Consider the following 15,730-nt stretch of genomic DNA (forward strand, 5'->3'; position numbering starts at 1 on the left):
GTGGCAAGTGTGTGCTGATTCTCATTTAACATAAGTTTGAATTTGATTGCTTAATTTCTAAACGCAGCCATATCCAAACTTACTAGAGGGTGTGCACACTCATTAGTTTCTTTTTTTTTTAATGTTCCTGATTTAAAGGATTTATTTCTATAATTTTTGTGTGGTAAAGGTTATAGTTCACATTAAAAATGGAAAAGGTTTCTGAAACAACTTATCTTCGTCTCAATTTTAACATCGCAAAAACCTTGCATTTGAACCTGGGTGTGTAGACTTCTTGCTGTACATCCCCTGCACATGTAAAGAAACACGATCCGCATGGCGACCAACTGCTTGGCCACCCAGGTCTTATCAAAAAAGCATCTTCTAAACACTCTTTGAAGACCATTTTCAGTGTTTAGACAGCGCTGTATAAAATGTAGTTTGGACATGTTTAGATTTTCTCGGTCAAAAAAAAACAAACAACCGTAGCGACATTCTTTATCCATTGTCAGATATAGAATAAATAATACGACTTAGTGGAGCATGCAGACCTGCGAGTTGTCATGGTTGAAGATGATGGAGCTCAGGTCCCCACAGTTGTAATGCGTGATGAGGTCCTCGGTGGTGTAGGAGCCCTGCAGACTGCCTGCTCGGACCCCTTCGTGCTGGAGCAGAGTTTGGTTCAAGGCGAAGAGCACCTGCACACAGATAGATGAGGTAGTTTATGTATTTAGGAGGGGGAGTCAAAAACATAATAAAATAGATCATAGGAAAGTAGTAATTGTTTTTGGTATGTTTTGTCCTTTTACAGTTTGGGGACATAAGTTATGGTGTATTTATCCAAAATCACTTTTCCGCCTTGGCTTGTGTGTCACAGATAAAGGTGAATATATTGCAGATTGCAAAAGAAGCTAATGTCGTTAGCAATTTGTAAGGTACTTTCTTTTGAGGTCAACTGCAGGTAAAACCCACCACAAATGCACACCACTGCGTTTCTGGTGACGGGTGGAGAAAGTTTGGCGAGAGTTCTTTGAAACCTTTCTCTCTGTCACCGGGGCGCCGTAAATCTGCAACGACCATTAATGGCAAAAGAAAACCCTCTTTAAAGAGAATTTACTGCATGCAGCCGGCGTTCAGCCCAGTGACTCCGCCGGTTGGGTCAAATCGAAGCCCACTGTCCCCGCCTCCCACCGACCCCTGCAGCGCCGTGCCACATGCGATCGCTCTCACATGTGGGCCGGGGCGGTTGACGGCCGCCGAGCTCTCTCCTCCAGGAACCGGAGGTCCACGCGAAACCCTTTCACACACTTCTACGTTGCACCTAAAGTGACGTGATTACGCCAAATGACTCATCTCGTCATAACTTCAAATCTCAGTTGGCTTTGGAGCCGTCCAAGAAAGTCAACTTTGGGGATGTAGATGATTCGCATAGCAGCTTACAGTCCGATACAGCTGCTCAACTGATTTAGCCTCAAGCCGTAATTTACACAATCACATGTTGCTTTCACAACCGTGCTGAATACCCACCGGACACGTCATTAGGTACAGCTGCGCTATGAAATGAGAGCCAGGACAAAAACATGATCAAATATTGTGCCCTCGGAAACAGAGACAGTAAATCTTGAGTGAATTTGCAAGGTGGGTCCTGACCGCGAATATGAATATGGCGCCCACTCAAAATGTTGACTTAATTTGTTTGGCTTTGCTTATTTATTGTTTTAACTTAGTTTCTATTTGTTTTGTTTTTATTAGATGTATTTGTAGTTGTTTTTGTTTTAATGTATATCTGGAGTATTAGTGAAGTGCAACGTTTAAAAAAAAAATCACCCAAGTATTTTGTAAAAAATTACTGTTTGACCTTCTTTCTTCTGTACGGCCGAACATACTACCAAAAATAAATACATTTGAAAGAAAACCCCAAAAGCTCAATTGAACTGAAAATTGAAAAAGATGAAAACAAAGGACATATAATTGCAGTTGAAATGTAGCGCTGGTTTTTATTTCATTAACAAAAATGTTTTTCAATTTTACTGTATTTCATTAGTTTTCATAATTAAGAAATACTATTAATTCACACAATTGCAACTCTCGGCACTTACATTCATAATAACCGTCATTTTGCACATTCCATATAGTAAAAAAAAAAAAAAAAGCCAGGACACACTCAGTTATAAACAGGCACATGCGACAATGTATGTGGCATGACTAATGTGATCGCTCTTCTCACTAGTTATTAATAATATAATCAACATACCACAAAGTGCAACATAAAATATAACCTCTTTGGCAGAGGTAAGTATCTTGTGTTTTTTTTAATTTTTTTTTATTTTAATCTTTCCCAGCCCTCGTTCTTTTGGCTCAGCAATAACAGCATCATACTTAAGTTGACATTTCTATCGCACATAAAACTACATTTTTGCGATCTGCGTCCAGAGAGGCCAATTCCAACAAAGTTTATCGAGAAGCTCGATTTACAGGTCACGACGAGCCTCCACTCTCCCAAATCCACAAACTTTTTTTTCCAACAAAAGCCCTGGACATGAAAGTGTCTGAACACCTGCTCAATGCTTTAGAACCCTTCTCTTGACAGAGCCGACAGTGTCAAACATTAGAAGAAAGACAGAACGATGTAAACGCTGTACAAGATCAATATTGTCTTTCTCCGGGGCACGGAACGTAATTGCAGCCGAAACCATGGCAACGGAGTTTATACAGAAGGACTTTTACAGCCTTAAATATTAGAGCTTTAACCAATTCAGATATTCAAACTTTTAAAAGATATTTAACCAATTCACGTACAATCTGTTACAGCGAAGGCCATAACTTTTTGAAAAAGATTGTCCTCACAAGACCTATCGTAGAAGTTTTTCATCCAGTTTCTTAGCTAAACTAGCTTTGCTCATACGAGAAAAGAAACGTTAGCGCTGATGTCCATCCATTTTGGAAAGGTTAATCAAATCAATGACTTTTTAGCCAATTGTAATATTTGTTATAAGTATTCGTGTAGTTTTAGGATAAACCACAGCACAGATGTTGCACTTGTTAAGACCGGATCTGAACATCAGTGTTGCCTTTGATTCAGTAGACAACACCATTTTTTTTTTTAAATAGACTAACATATCTGGCTGGCCTCCCTGGTGCTGTACACAAATGTTTTTATTGTATTTTATTTTTTTATCCTACCTCACTAAGAGAAGCTTGAGATAAAAGGTTCGATGCATGCTCCTCGAAATTCTATGAAGTAACATGCGGTGTGCCTCAAGGTTCAATTTTAGGTCCTTTATTGTTTAATTTATAAATACTCTCTGTTGACGGAGACATTTGCACATGTGTGCTTTTTCTTTGGGAAAAATTGGACCAAACCAGTAAGCGAATGTTAATTCATTTAGATTTGTGTATTTTATCCGGTGTCAATTTGAAATAATGTCCTGTTTTTGAATGAAGACAGAAATTGAAACGTATTTTTTTTCTTCTTTTTTTTTATTTGTAATCGAACTCACAGATAAATTCATTATCTGCCTGCTGTAGATGTCAAATATCCATTTTAACTGGCCTGGTAGTGAATGAGTTAATTGACAAAATAATTCAGAGCTTAATCAATTATTATAATATTCGTTAGTTGCAGCTCTATAACAAAATAGAAACCAAAACTGTAGCCACAATATTAGATTTTTTTGGTGGTGTACTTAATATGGTGGCCAGTATATGTGCGTTAGTTACTCATGTTGTGAAATCTGTCGGACTCTATGACAGAGCATCTTTTTTTCCAGCCTGGCTTTTATCAAACCAGCTCCTTAATTCCAAAATGTTTTTGTTAGCAAATAAAAGCTTTAAAGGAGACAGCAGAGTGCTCACTAAGGATTTCAATCAATTATTATTTTATTTATTAATTGTTTTTTACCAGTATTACAACAATTTATGAGTGGCGCACAACAAATAGTTAAAAATCATTCATGTTAAATAAAGTGTACGTGCATTCACAGCGATTGACCCTGAAGGCATTAAATATTTGGCGGCGGGCTCAGAATAACGATAGCCAGCTCGTACAAGGACGTGGCAAACCATACAGGCCACAAATGAAGTCAAACAAGGAGGGGGGAAAAAAAAGAAAAAAAAGAAATCCGCTTATTACTGCATTTACACGTACACATAAGTCTGCTCCCCTTAATGCTTTCCTTGAATCCTGAAGAAAGGCCGTTCAAAATGAGTAAGAGAGACAGTAAAATGTGACCGAATTGTACAATATGATGAAAGGCTTGTTTTTGAAGAGAGGAGCATGTGCTGCGCAGATGGAAGTGATGATCTTGCAGGATTACCAAGTGGCGCAGATTTTGGGTTGGTGCTTTTTGCACGCATGCGGGCTATTATAAATCAGGTGCATGACAACAAACAAGCCTTCCACTTTAATTATTTCTCTCTTGTTGCTTTTGACTGTTTGCATGCCCATTTGCCGAATACAGTCAACCCTCCCCATTCAGGAGACTGTGGATTGTGATCATTTACTCTTTTCGCACATTTGGACACACCACATGTTCTTTTACTTATTGTTGATATTGTTCTTAAAAGCAAACGCAGCACATACAATTTTCCCTATTGTCTTTGTGAAAGTCAAATGTGGTCTTCATTTCAAGCAAGAGCCCTCAAATCACATTGCTGCACTCGCTCATTGTTATCATAATCACGGATATATTCAACGTCTTTATCTCGCCGTCATTTAATCAGGCGCCGATAAAGAAAAACAGGGAGGTGCGTTCCCCTCGGCCGCTCTCGCCTCCCCAGAGAAGCCGCTTGTGTTTCACGGCTTGAAAAGGCTTCGCCGGACCCCTGACCCCGAAGACATGCACCGCTGCGTCCCCCTGGGGGCGGAAGGCGAGGGGGGGGGATTGGGTTCGCCGCACCCTGCAGGGCCAGAGTTAGGTAAGGAGTTGAAATAACATCCAGGGCAGCCCGAGAATAGGAGATATCAGCGCTGGGTTCCCAGCAGCTCCAAAACATCTTGTGTGGAAGTACATTCCCATCGTGACCGCAGTAAGATTGGAGAAAAATAAACTAAACAAACCGTTCAAGTCGCACTCGGCCAGAGATTCCAACCACGGCGCTGTAAGTGATCGTCAGTTATCCAATTTCACTTAATTAGTCTGAAAAAAAAAATTTGCGAAAAAAAAAAAAAGAAGGATATAATCACGTCAAACGTGTACTAAGCAGCTGAGACCGTCTTTTTAATGCACGTATGTATTATACTAATCTATAGAGACCGAATTGGGCACAACAAAATGGCAAAATACAGACTGGAGGGCCGGCAGTTGATGACATAATCACCACCACACATCAACAGAAGCCCACAGTTGGTGACTGATTGAGAAGGACTTCAATACGTATGCATCCAGTGTTTATTTCTGAGTGAAAACTTGAATTCGTATTATAGGAGAACAAGGAAGTCCCAAAATTTGCCACGCAAATCTGACTCAAGTCACGTTACCGGAGTCCCACATTGTACCAAACCAAAGGCCGCCGTACCCAATACCGTCGAACCTGTAGTGTCTCACATGACTTCAGTGTGCATGTGGAATTGGCAAAAGCCTGCTGTCGTCCGAAGCACCTTGAATACGTTAAGCAGAGGAAGCGACGGTGTCACCCAAGAGCCCATCAAAGTCATGTGGACAGTCTCGCATGATAGCGCCTCATGACCATCTTGGCTTTCTACTCTCCGGGGGATCCATATAAGTTGTCAGGGGCTTTTTTCGAGGCAACATTTAAACGTCTCCCTTCGTCGGAACCTGACCAGAGGACTTTTTACAGCCTCTTGGCGCCTCGTAGCATGTGGACTCGACTGGCTTGTTTGAAGGTAAGCAGCGCTTTCAACTCATCCCATCTGGCGTCAGCCTCGCGTTGAGTCACCGGGCCCCTTCCGCGTTCTTTATCCCGTTGATGCCAACGCCGTCGCAAGCGCACCCCGGCGTAAGTACGAGTTCTCCCTTTTTGCGCCTTTCTACCGCTGTGCCTACTCGACCTTCCGCCTTAGAGGAGGAAATCCAGGGATTACCGCGGGGACAATCCCAGTGGCAGAGGCCTGCCGCTGGCAGCTTCCACAGAAAAGCCTGGTTTTATTTCCCTTCCGTCTTCCTTCCACCCTTCCGAGGCAGGGGGCGAGCGTCTAATGATGGCCGATATCCCCGTCTCGGCTTGTCTCTTGTCCTTCCTGTCTCACCACCCGCACCTTACAATTGTTTGCCCCCCCCATTGGCACTCTTTGCCCCAGTGCTCCTAGGCCTCCTGTTTCTCCACTTAATAAGAGTGGGTGGGGGAGGGGGGGGGGTTGCCCTGGCTCTCTGTAAACTTGTCTACAAATAAACCCTGCTGTTTGACTTGGCAGGGCCGCCGCTGCGCCAGTCATCCCAGCTTTCCTGCTCCCCACCCCCAGAAAACACAGAACATAATAAAGTTTCACTTGATCCACACAGAAACGGCTCACAGCTGCTCCCTCACATGGAAGTCCAGTGTCTGCGTGTGTTGGAGAAGAAGTGAAAATGACACAAGGAAATCTTGCTAATCTTTGTTTTCCTTCGATACCCAGTCCGACATCTGGTGTGGTGGCACACGCTTCACTTTTAATGGATCAATTTAAGCAGATGCACTTTATTAACATGAACCGATGGAATTTTAGGCAGGTTGGGTGGCCCCGAGGAGTAAATCAAACGCACTTTCTCTGCCACGCCTTCACGCAATCCTGGATGGTTTCTTCCAGGATCCTCTCGCCAACTTCTCGTCAATCAAAACTTAACGTCATCCAAGTCTTCAAAATGGGTTCTCTCCAATCGATCTCGTTGTTGAGGTTGCTAGTTGATTGTCTAGTCCTGTGGCCAGAACTCGCAATGAACAATTTCAGCATCACTTTGACTTTGGTCTACACAATGTTTTACTTTCTTCCAGTATGAAGACATTGGACTCTTCTACCGAAGACGTTTGGTCTCTCTTCCACTAAGATTCATGTCTGGCTGCCTAGGAAGTCTGGTTTCATTGATCTCATCTTCACTCCGCTCATTGTTTAAAGATCAGACACAGAATCTTTGGGTGGAAACATGGAACGGTATCTCCAAAATCATCACGTTCCAGGAAACAAAAACAAAAAATAATTTTCAAAAAATTAATAAAAAATTCACCACTTAGTCATAATTTGTGGTAACAAATATGATCTTTTTTCAAATTTGGAAATTGAAGGGTTTCAGCCTGACGCCAGCGATTTTGGCCACCATTTTTAACAATTGTTACAGAATTCAATTGAAAAATTCAGCTGTCAGAAAATGTGCCCTCGGGTTTTAAAGGAGTCAGGGATTCAAAGTACGTTTTCAAAGGACGGTTTGGCTTCTTTGCAGGGTCACAATTTTTTTAACAGTTATTACATTGAGTTGAAAAAATCTGCTGTCAGAATGTGTGCCCTCGAGTTTGAAAGGATTCAGGGTTTCAAAGTAAAGTTCCGAAGGAGGGTTTGGCTTCCATGCAGGGTCATGATTTTTAACACACTAACAATGAAGGGGAAACTTATAGTTGGTAGTTTGGGTTTGAAATATAGCTTTTGTGACACCAGTCCTGGAAATTAAACATGCTTTTCTTCCCCCATCAGGCTTCTCTTTTCACAAACGGCTAAGTGACATTTTTAACCAAGTGCAGTTATCAGAATGTTTTCAAGCTGCATGTTGAGCCGGCAATATTCACGAGGCTCCGAAATTGCCAAAATTCAAGTTTTTAAATGACTTTTTGTCAACCCGAGCACTTGGAAACACATTTGTTCTTGCTTTACTTTCAAGTACATTCCAGAACAGCGGAAACCCTCAAATATCTCTGGTCAAAATAAAACTGACAGTAATTCTGTTTCCATGATTTATTATGGAATATATAATTTAATTAAATCATTAACCTTAGCGGTTCCATCCATTCTCATTTACGTGAATTCAACCCTTCTACAACCATGTGAAGATATCTGTCAAAAACTCAGCCAAGTAGCAAATCAAACTCTTGATGTCCTTATTATGGTGATATGGCCACGGCGTTTTTTTGTTTTCTTTTTTTTACCATCTGTGTTTACAACTTGTTGCAGTGCCACAATTGGCCAAAAGAGCCGGCGAATGCAAAGCTGCCACAACTCACTGACGTTTTTATAACGTGTCGAAAGTGAAGCCCACACTTGGGCCGCTGGTGTATAAAATGATTTCTGTTAGACCTTTTCAGAACGGCTGCCGAGGGAATCAAGCGTGTCTTATGAGTGTTTATGAGGTGTTACAAGAGTAAAGTAGTGCATGGTTACGGACTGAATTCAACTCGTTTTTCAAGGCGCCACTGTATACAATTCATCGGAACGCGATCCATCATCTCCCGTTATGATAGATCAGGCGGCATGGTGCACTAATGGTGAGGACTTCTGCCTCACAATTGCTAAGTTCGGGGTTGGAAATTGAGTTTTGTATTTTTTCTCAGCGCTTGCTTTGCTTCGTCTTAGTCTTACCCAAATTGGGTAAAATAAGCTAACCTGGCGCTGGGTCTGAAAGGGACTGAGCCAATGCTGGGTTACTCCGGTATACCGAGTGCGTTAGGTTGAAGGTTTGACCCAAAACACTAACATTAAGTAACCCAATCTGCTCAAAATCCACAGGAACAGTCCAAGGTGAAGCCCATCTCTTGCCCATAATTATCTGGGATAAGTTCCAGTTCATTTGTGACCCTAATGAGGACAAGCGCTAGATAAGAATGGACAGCTGGATGGAAAAAAATAACAAAAACTTTACATATGAAATGCTTAATGGAGCCTAAAAATTCTTGTGCCTCATGGTGGGATTTGTGCAGCCTTCCAAGATCAGGTCGCCCTAACTTTATCGTTTTTTGAAAGTTTGTAGTCCATCACGAACATCGTGGCCTCCACTAATCCCGACTCATTTCACACACTTCTTTCTTTCACATTGACTCCAACAATGTGTTTGATACTATCCAAACCAGATGAGAAATGTCGGCATATGTTTAAGACATTCCATCGTCGCCCTCTCTTATCTCCCTCAGCTTTTCCCGGGCTTACGGCTTTGGACACAATCATTCCCAAAGAATGATTTGTCCCTCGGAAAGTCCACATCAGAAGTGCGGCTGAAATGTGATAACGCCACATAATCAACCTGCAACAGGCCCAGGTGACGGAAGTCGTGGCGGTGGCGAACGTCCCTGCGTCTTGTACGTCATTCTAGCGTTATGCAGACCATGTCATGCGAGTCGTGTCGAACGGATTCCAATCAAATCCCTTTTGGGGGGAAAATGTTCGACACCCACTATGAATACATTGATCGTGTTAGGACATTGCGACACGCAGAGTGGGCTTAAAAGCCACAAAAAAAAACCTAAGATATAAAATGATTTATGTGGGGACGACTATCCAACCACATGCCATTACTGTGCCATAGGTGTTTGTAGTCCTCAAACATATTGAATCCCAGCATGCCTAAAATGTGAGATTTTTTTTTTTAAACAAGCTAGACAAGTGTATAACTACTTGCTAACTTATTTGTATCACTACTTATAAGTATATATGCTTGGTTGAAACATGCTATTTTAATGACAAAAATACTGTACAGTACTCCTCCTTACCTTGAAAGTTTGTCTTCACAGTCACAACCCATCAGAGAAACAGGAAAAATAATGACCGACAGAGCGGTTCGCTAGTTAGCTCCCCGAAAGTTGAATGTTTCATAGGTAGGAGTTAGCTTACTTTTGTTTTTAGCTAGGAAACATTTCTGGTTGTCAGAGCAGGTACCGCTGCCCTCGGTTTGAATTGGAATGAGAGAAGCTAGGTGTCATGTGAATGTGTTATATTAAAGTGAATGTGCTACTGACAAGCTAACTGACTGGATGCCAATTAGTAGCGTGTTCTGAAAATTGGCGTTAGTTCTGTCTGTATCGCTATATGTATGTATCACTATATTAAAAAAAAAAAGGATTGTACAGTTTCTAACTAAATTGTGATGAGGGCAGCAGGAGGATTGGTTGTCCACGTCTCCTTTGCAGTCTTTATTTGAATCTGGCGCTAGAGCTAAGGCAGCAAAATCCCACACAAGCACACCATTTCGCGGCAAATCAGCGCAGAAATATCCAATTTCATGCAATCGCATTGCCCCTGCAGAAAAACAAAAACAACAAGGAGTGTTGGTAGTGTCTCTTCCCAACCAAGGGGGAGATGCAGACTGTGGTTCCGGAGATGTTTTGGAGAGAGTGTGTGCTTCTGTTTGTCTACAACTTATTGGTTTCAATTAAAATTCTCCTTCCTCTCCTGGACTTGACTGTGAACACTGACCTCATCACTTCCGATGCCCGTACTATATGTTAAATTATGTCCTGTCAACACTTTAGTCAGTGAGCTCTTAAATCCTAAAAACGTAATCAATCTTTCGTGGTTACACAGTCAGTATGGTGCCGGAGAATGTTGAATTTATCATAAATATTTATCAAGAAACTAAACATTTGTGAAATGTCTCCTCTTATCTCAGTAAATGGTGCAATTTTTGTTGAATCCTGTGATAAGAGGCTTGGAAAAATATGCAAAGTACGTGTTGCCAACGTGTGCTTGTGTTTTGGCCATCACAAGTGTGATAGTCGGAGCTTAGCATCTAACGCAAAAGTACAGTTCTCACATCTGCTTTGACCTTAAATGGGTGGTTCTCGGAAAAAAATATGGTCCGCCAATGGCTGCGAATGGTGACCCAGGTCGATTTTTTATTTTTTTCCTTTTAATGTCAATCACAAGATTTGACTTTAGAATATTGCATATATACTGCAGATAATTGCACTTGCACTGCGCTGGGCATGAAAATAGGACAATTAAAGTCCATTTTGGTGAGTGTGAATAATACCCACCTTGCAAAACAGGGCTTCACAAGTCTGTTTGATAAAAGCAGGTACTGCCAGGTACGACTTTCTGATTTAAGGGATTGACAAAAGCTTGCCGCCTTGGAAACAGATGAAGCAGATTTCAACAGACAGCGAGCAATAGGTTTGAACTTTTACCGTTGCTTTTTCCAGCTCCTTGGTACATTCCTTCTTGTCTCACAAAAAAACACACGTGCATATGCAACCACCCAGAGATGGCAGCTCTGCGGCCTTCCAGGAAAGTGCACGCTCTAAAGAAATACAAAACGATTACAAACTGTGCAATTGCTGTCTTTAATCGTCTTAGCGCCCAAGCTCTCTTCTTAGGTAAACACTGGGTCTGAACCGCAGCTAAACAGGCTTCTGAACTAGGGGGTTGCGCTGTTTAATTTAAACACACGGGCACTCGCACATCTGTTTATGTGCGTGTAAGCTTGTATGAGTGCCAGTGCATGCGGCCCACGGGGGCTCAAAGGGCAGACTTGGGCAGCCATGCTCGGCGTTTTGCGGTGCCTCCGTCAGCACATCACAGCGCTGTGGCCTTTAAACGGGCCACAAATCATCGGAGGGGGGGACCACACCGATGCTGAGGAATGCCATAGACACGGATGATGGCTTTTGTGGAAAAAAAATTACAAGTTGTGTGGGAATTGGGAAATACGAAACAAACTGTTTGTTCAATTTGGGCTAGACGGAGTCAACACACCAAAGCTTCTGTGCACTTTTAACTGAATTGCAGGGCTTTCAAACAAAAAATGAAAATATATTTCTTAATTTCAGCAAAATGATCAGGCAATACTGCAGAACAGGAACATTCCTCAAAAACCTCCACAGATCTCTTCATTTATATTACCGACAACTCTATTTTTGATTGTTTAATTTCATTAACAAAAAATAAACAAAAATATTTTCATCAACACATTTTTCACCCGACAAAAACTCGACTCGACTAAAACCCTCATTATTAAACAATAACTGGGACTAAAGAAGTAGACATATGCATTTTCGTCGACTAATAAAGACAAAAATGGACTAAAATCTACGGCCATATTATTTCATGAACAAAGACAAGACAAAAATTATATGATTTTGTAAAATGTTGTCTCTGCTAATCTTTTACTGTGACACACCAGGAAGTGGACGTGGGACAGACAAGGAAGTGGATTTATGGTGAAAGGATGAAAAAAAAAAAAGAGTAAATTATAGTTAGAACGGCTATAACATTCCAACAATATAACGTTCCAACAATAATGTTAATCCAACAAATAATTTCAATCCGAGCGCTAACTAATGCTGGCTAACTTACTAGCTCGTAGCATGAAGCCATAGTAGCTACTTGTTGATGTAATGTAATTGTGTGTGAAGACAATTTTATGTGAAATAGTTTTTGATCCGAAATGTTCAACATTATCTGCTGATTTGATTGTCCGGACTAAAACTAGACTAAAACATTGACCGTTTTTATTGACTAAAACTAGACTAATAAAATGTTTTCTTGGAAATAAAGACTAAAATGCTAGATTTTTTGACAAAATAAAAACGAGATGAGGTTGACTATGATAAAAAAAAACAAAAAACTAACAAGCGTCATTGAAACGGGACTAAAACTGAGACTAAATGTTATAAATGTCAAAATTAACACTAGCTCAGGCATCTGTATCTGGATTGGGTTTTCCGTATGTGTCACCTCAAATGAGAACGGCATGACACACACCTACTATAACATCGTCGAAGGGTTGTTGTAAACTGTCAAAGTCAACTGAGCAGAAATGGAGCCACATCAAGGAGCGTTCCACGGCGGGTGTGTTGATGTGCTCTGGGATGGGTTACGGGTGAGCGGCCGTGGTTTCGCGGGCGGCGCGCGTCTGCGCATACACACTGACAGATGCCTTGCACACTTCGGGATTATTGCAAAAGAATGTAAAGGGGATAACTGTGACTCACGCGCTCTGGTGTGGCGCGTAGATAACAAAAGGAGACGCATGCAAACACATGCTAGACCAATGATTCAATATGTTTGCACTGTGCGAGTTGAAGAAAGAAAAAAACAAAACACTCCCGCACTCTCTTGTTTTCTCTCTCTCTCCTTTTCTCTCTCTCTCTCTCTCTCTCTCTCAACACTTTCTCAACCCTTTCTCCTGATTAGGTCTTTTCTTTCACCGCCACTTGTCTTTATCCTCCACATCAACACCCCCACCTGGGTCAGTACACCAAAGTGTGGCCATGGCAACCCTCCAAAACGGTGGATGAGTCAACATGCTTCCCATCCTCTGTGTCAGGGTGGAGTGAGAGTGAGAGTGAGTGGACAAACAGCTACTAAATACTGTCACTTCAATGTTCAACATTTTGTTCCCTTTAGAAAGCTGGAAGTCGTAAGTATTATAACTTATTGAGATTGTTAAAAAAAAAAAAAAGAAGAAGACATGCCATTAGTCTATATGAGAGGCAGTATACATGCACTAGTTTTAAGACTGGACTTTTTTTTTTAAGGATAGCCCTGATTACATATTTCAAGAAATCTTTTTACCACCAGTTTTTAGTGTAAAGTTGAACACCCATTTGTGTTGAAAGCAATCGTTGGTTTCTTTCTCCAAACAATGGGCAAAGTGTGATTGCTTCAACCGTATTTGTCACTCCCAGTTGAATTTCCACTGTAAAATGCACCCATTTAACAAAAGAGATCTAAACCGTCCATACTAAAAAACAAAAACAAAAAACGTACTATTTCGTCTAACCAATTAGCCTACTAGCTTAATGCTAACGCACGGTAATATAAAACGCCATAAATGGGCCAAAGGAACTTAGCATAAAAGTTAAAGTAATAAGTCCCTAAACATCTACCTCTTTAAAAGAACTGCAGATTCTTTATTTATTCACATGAAAAGTCCAGTAGTTTAAAAAGATGGGCTAATGGAAATTAGCATGGACGTAAGGATAATTATAAAGAATTAAACTCGTGCCTTTTTAAAATAAAGAGATAGGTAGGTAGACATTCTAGTCATCACTCATGGGAAGACAACACAACAACATATGCATGTAAAGTCACCTTGGATAATGCTACCTTATAATGGTAAACACCATAGACAGGCTAAAGCATGGGTGCGTAAACGTGTACTTCTCTAAAACAAATGAACAGACTAGATAGATTTCTAGTCATTCCACAGGGCGGGGGGAATTTATAACAAACGAAATTCACATGAAAAAAATCCGCTAGTTTAAAAAGACGGGCTAATGGAAATTAGCATAGATGTAACGGTAATTATAAACCCTTAAACTCCCACGGTCCCACCTGTTTTAAACAAACAGAAAGATAGGTAGGCAGGCACTTTTTTTCCCCCATCAATAAGGGCAAGTCACAATAAGAGGAAGTCGCATAAAAAGTCAGCTAGCTTGATGTTACTATAAAATGTGAAACACCATAGACAGGCTAATGGAGGTTAGCATGAATGTTACAGTAATTGCTAATCCCCTAGCATCTACTAACAGCAAACAGAGAGGTAGGTAGGTAGGTATTTTATTCATCCCTAAGTGAAATTCCCAACAATACATTTTCATCACCTAGCTTAATGCTACCATACAACAATACTCACAGGCATATTGTCTATGTTGTTTGGGGACATTTTCTGCTCTTATTTTAATTCGCACTTGCCTGTACTGTATACTGTAAAACCCCATTAAAATGATTGCTCAAAAGTCTCTGATGTAGCAGGGATGTGAATGACGAACCAATATAGCGGAGGACTCCATAGTATCAATTTCTGACAATGGAATGCGCTAGCAACAGTTTACAGGCCGTGCGGCTACCGTGCAGTGGAACGCGGAGGTGGCGCGTTGCTATCTGCGCTCGTGTTGAGCTTGTGATGGTCTGTATTAGCAAACACTCACGGTTCTAGATTTACCCCTTTTGCTGCTGCCAAAGCAGCCAACAAGATGTCAGCCTGCATCATCACATGCGTGTCAGTATGCAGCAGATCGACGCACATAAATTGCGACGGTCATTTCTCAGCAGCTGCGCGTTCGCTTACATCCTGCCTGACCCCCCCCCCCCCCCCCTCGCTTTGCCTTTATCTGCTCACCCCTGTGCCTTCCTTTGACTTATGTCCATTTTATTCCTCTTCCTGTCCCCTTTTTGTTTCTGACTTTCACTCGCCTGCCACCCATCTGTTTCTCATCACACATCAGCAGAGAGGCTGCTGGTTGCGGCCATGAGGGAGCTGGATGAGATAGAGGAGGGGAGCCACTTATCCTTTCCTATCAAATTCTGACTCTATGAACAACCGTAAGACTGTTTTTTTTTTGAAAGTGTGGAAGCATTCCTCCATGCGCGCGTGTGGAAAACCAGCAAATAAACCCCCCAAAAAAACGAGAAGTGAGTTAATGAGCTCCTCCAGGGATGTTTACTTTTTTCATAACCAACGCAAACAGATATTTGGCCCACTGCTGCGGCCCTTAAAGACGCACATAAGCGCCCTCTCAGTGCGATCAGCTGTCAGACCCTGTTAGGCTTGGCGTTCCCGTTCCTGCGGTTTGGATCTCCTTTCTGAGGAGGACCTTTTTTCCCGCATCAGGAACTTCCAGGGAGCGACGGGAGCCAACGCGGGGAGGAAAGAGGACAGACAGGAAGGGAGCGCCGAGGGCCTCTCGTTATTGTAGTCATTTGCTGAAATAACTCGCATGATTTGTGAGTCACATTAAGGATTTCGAGCCAGACTCCGTGCCACTTGGAGCAACCGCGTCTTCATCGGAGCCACTCGATCGCCCTCGGGTATATCGATGTTGCAGAGAACGCTTTTGCGTATGAATAATATTAGGATACCTTCAGTTTCAATTACATTCCTTCCAGATGAGCCCC

The 15,730-nt window shown here is 41.7% G+C and overlaps 1 protein-coding gene and 1 long non-coding RNA gene across 2 annotated transcripts in view; one reads left to right on the plus strand and one right to left on the minus strand.

Annotated features, from left to right (window-relative positions):
* LOC147166068 (uncharacterized) overlaps nucleotides 1–15,730 on the plus strand; it is a 132,865-nt gene that overhangs the window by 116,182 nt on the left and 953 nt on the right. The window lies entirely within an intron of this gene.
* The window catches only part of trabd2b (TraB domain containing 2B), a 52,524-nt gene that overhangs the window by 16,884 nt on the left and 19,910 nt on the right, over nucleotides 1–15,730 (minus strand). The window contains exon 3 of the mRNA XM_086089274.1: nucleotides 531–677. Coding sequence (XP_085945400.1) covers nucleotides 531–677 — 147 coding nt within the window. The remainder of the gene's footprint in view (nucleotides 1–530; nucleotides 678–15,730) is intronic.

Source organism: Leptonotus elevatus, chromosome 11 (assembly GCF_054856555.1).
Source record: "Leptonotus elevatus isolate MCC_2025b chromosome 11, RoL_Lele_1.0, whole genome shotgun sequence".
NCBI lineage: Eukaryota > Metazoa > Chordata > Actinopteri > Syngnathiformes > Syngnathidae > Leptonotus > Leptonotus elevatus.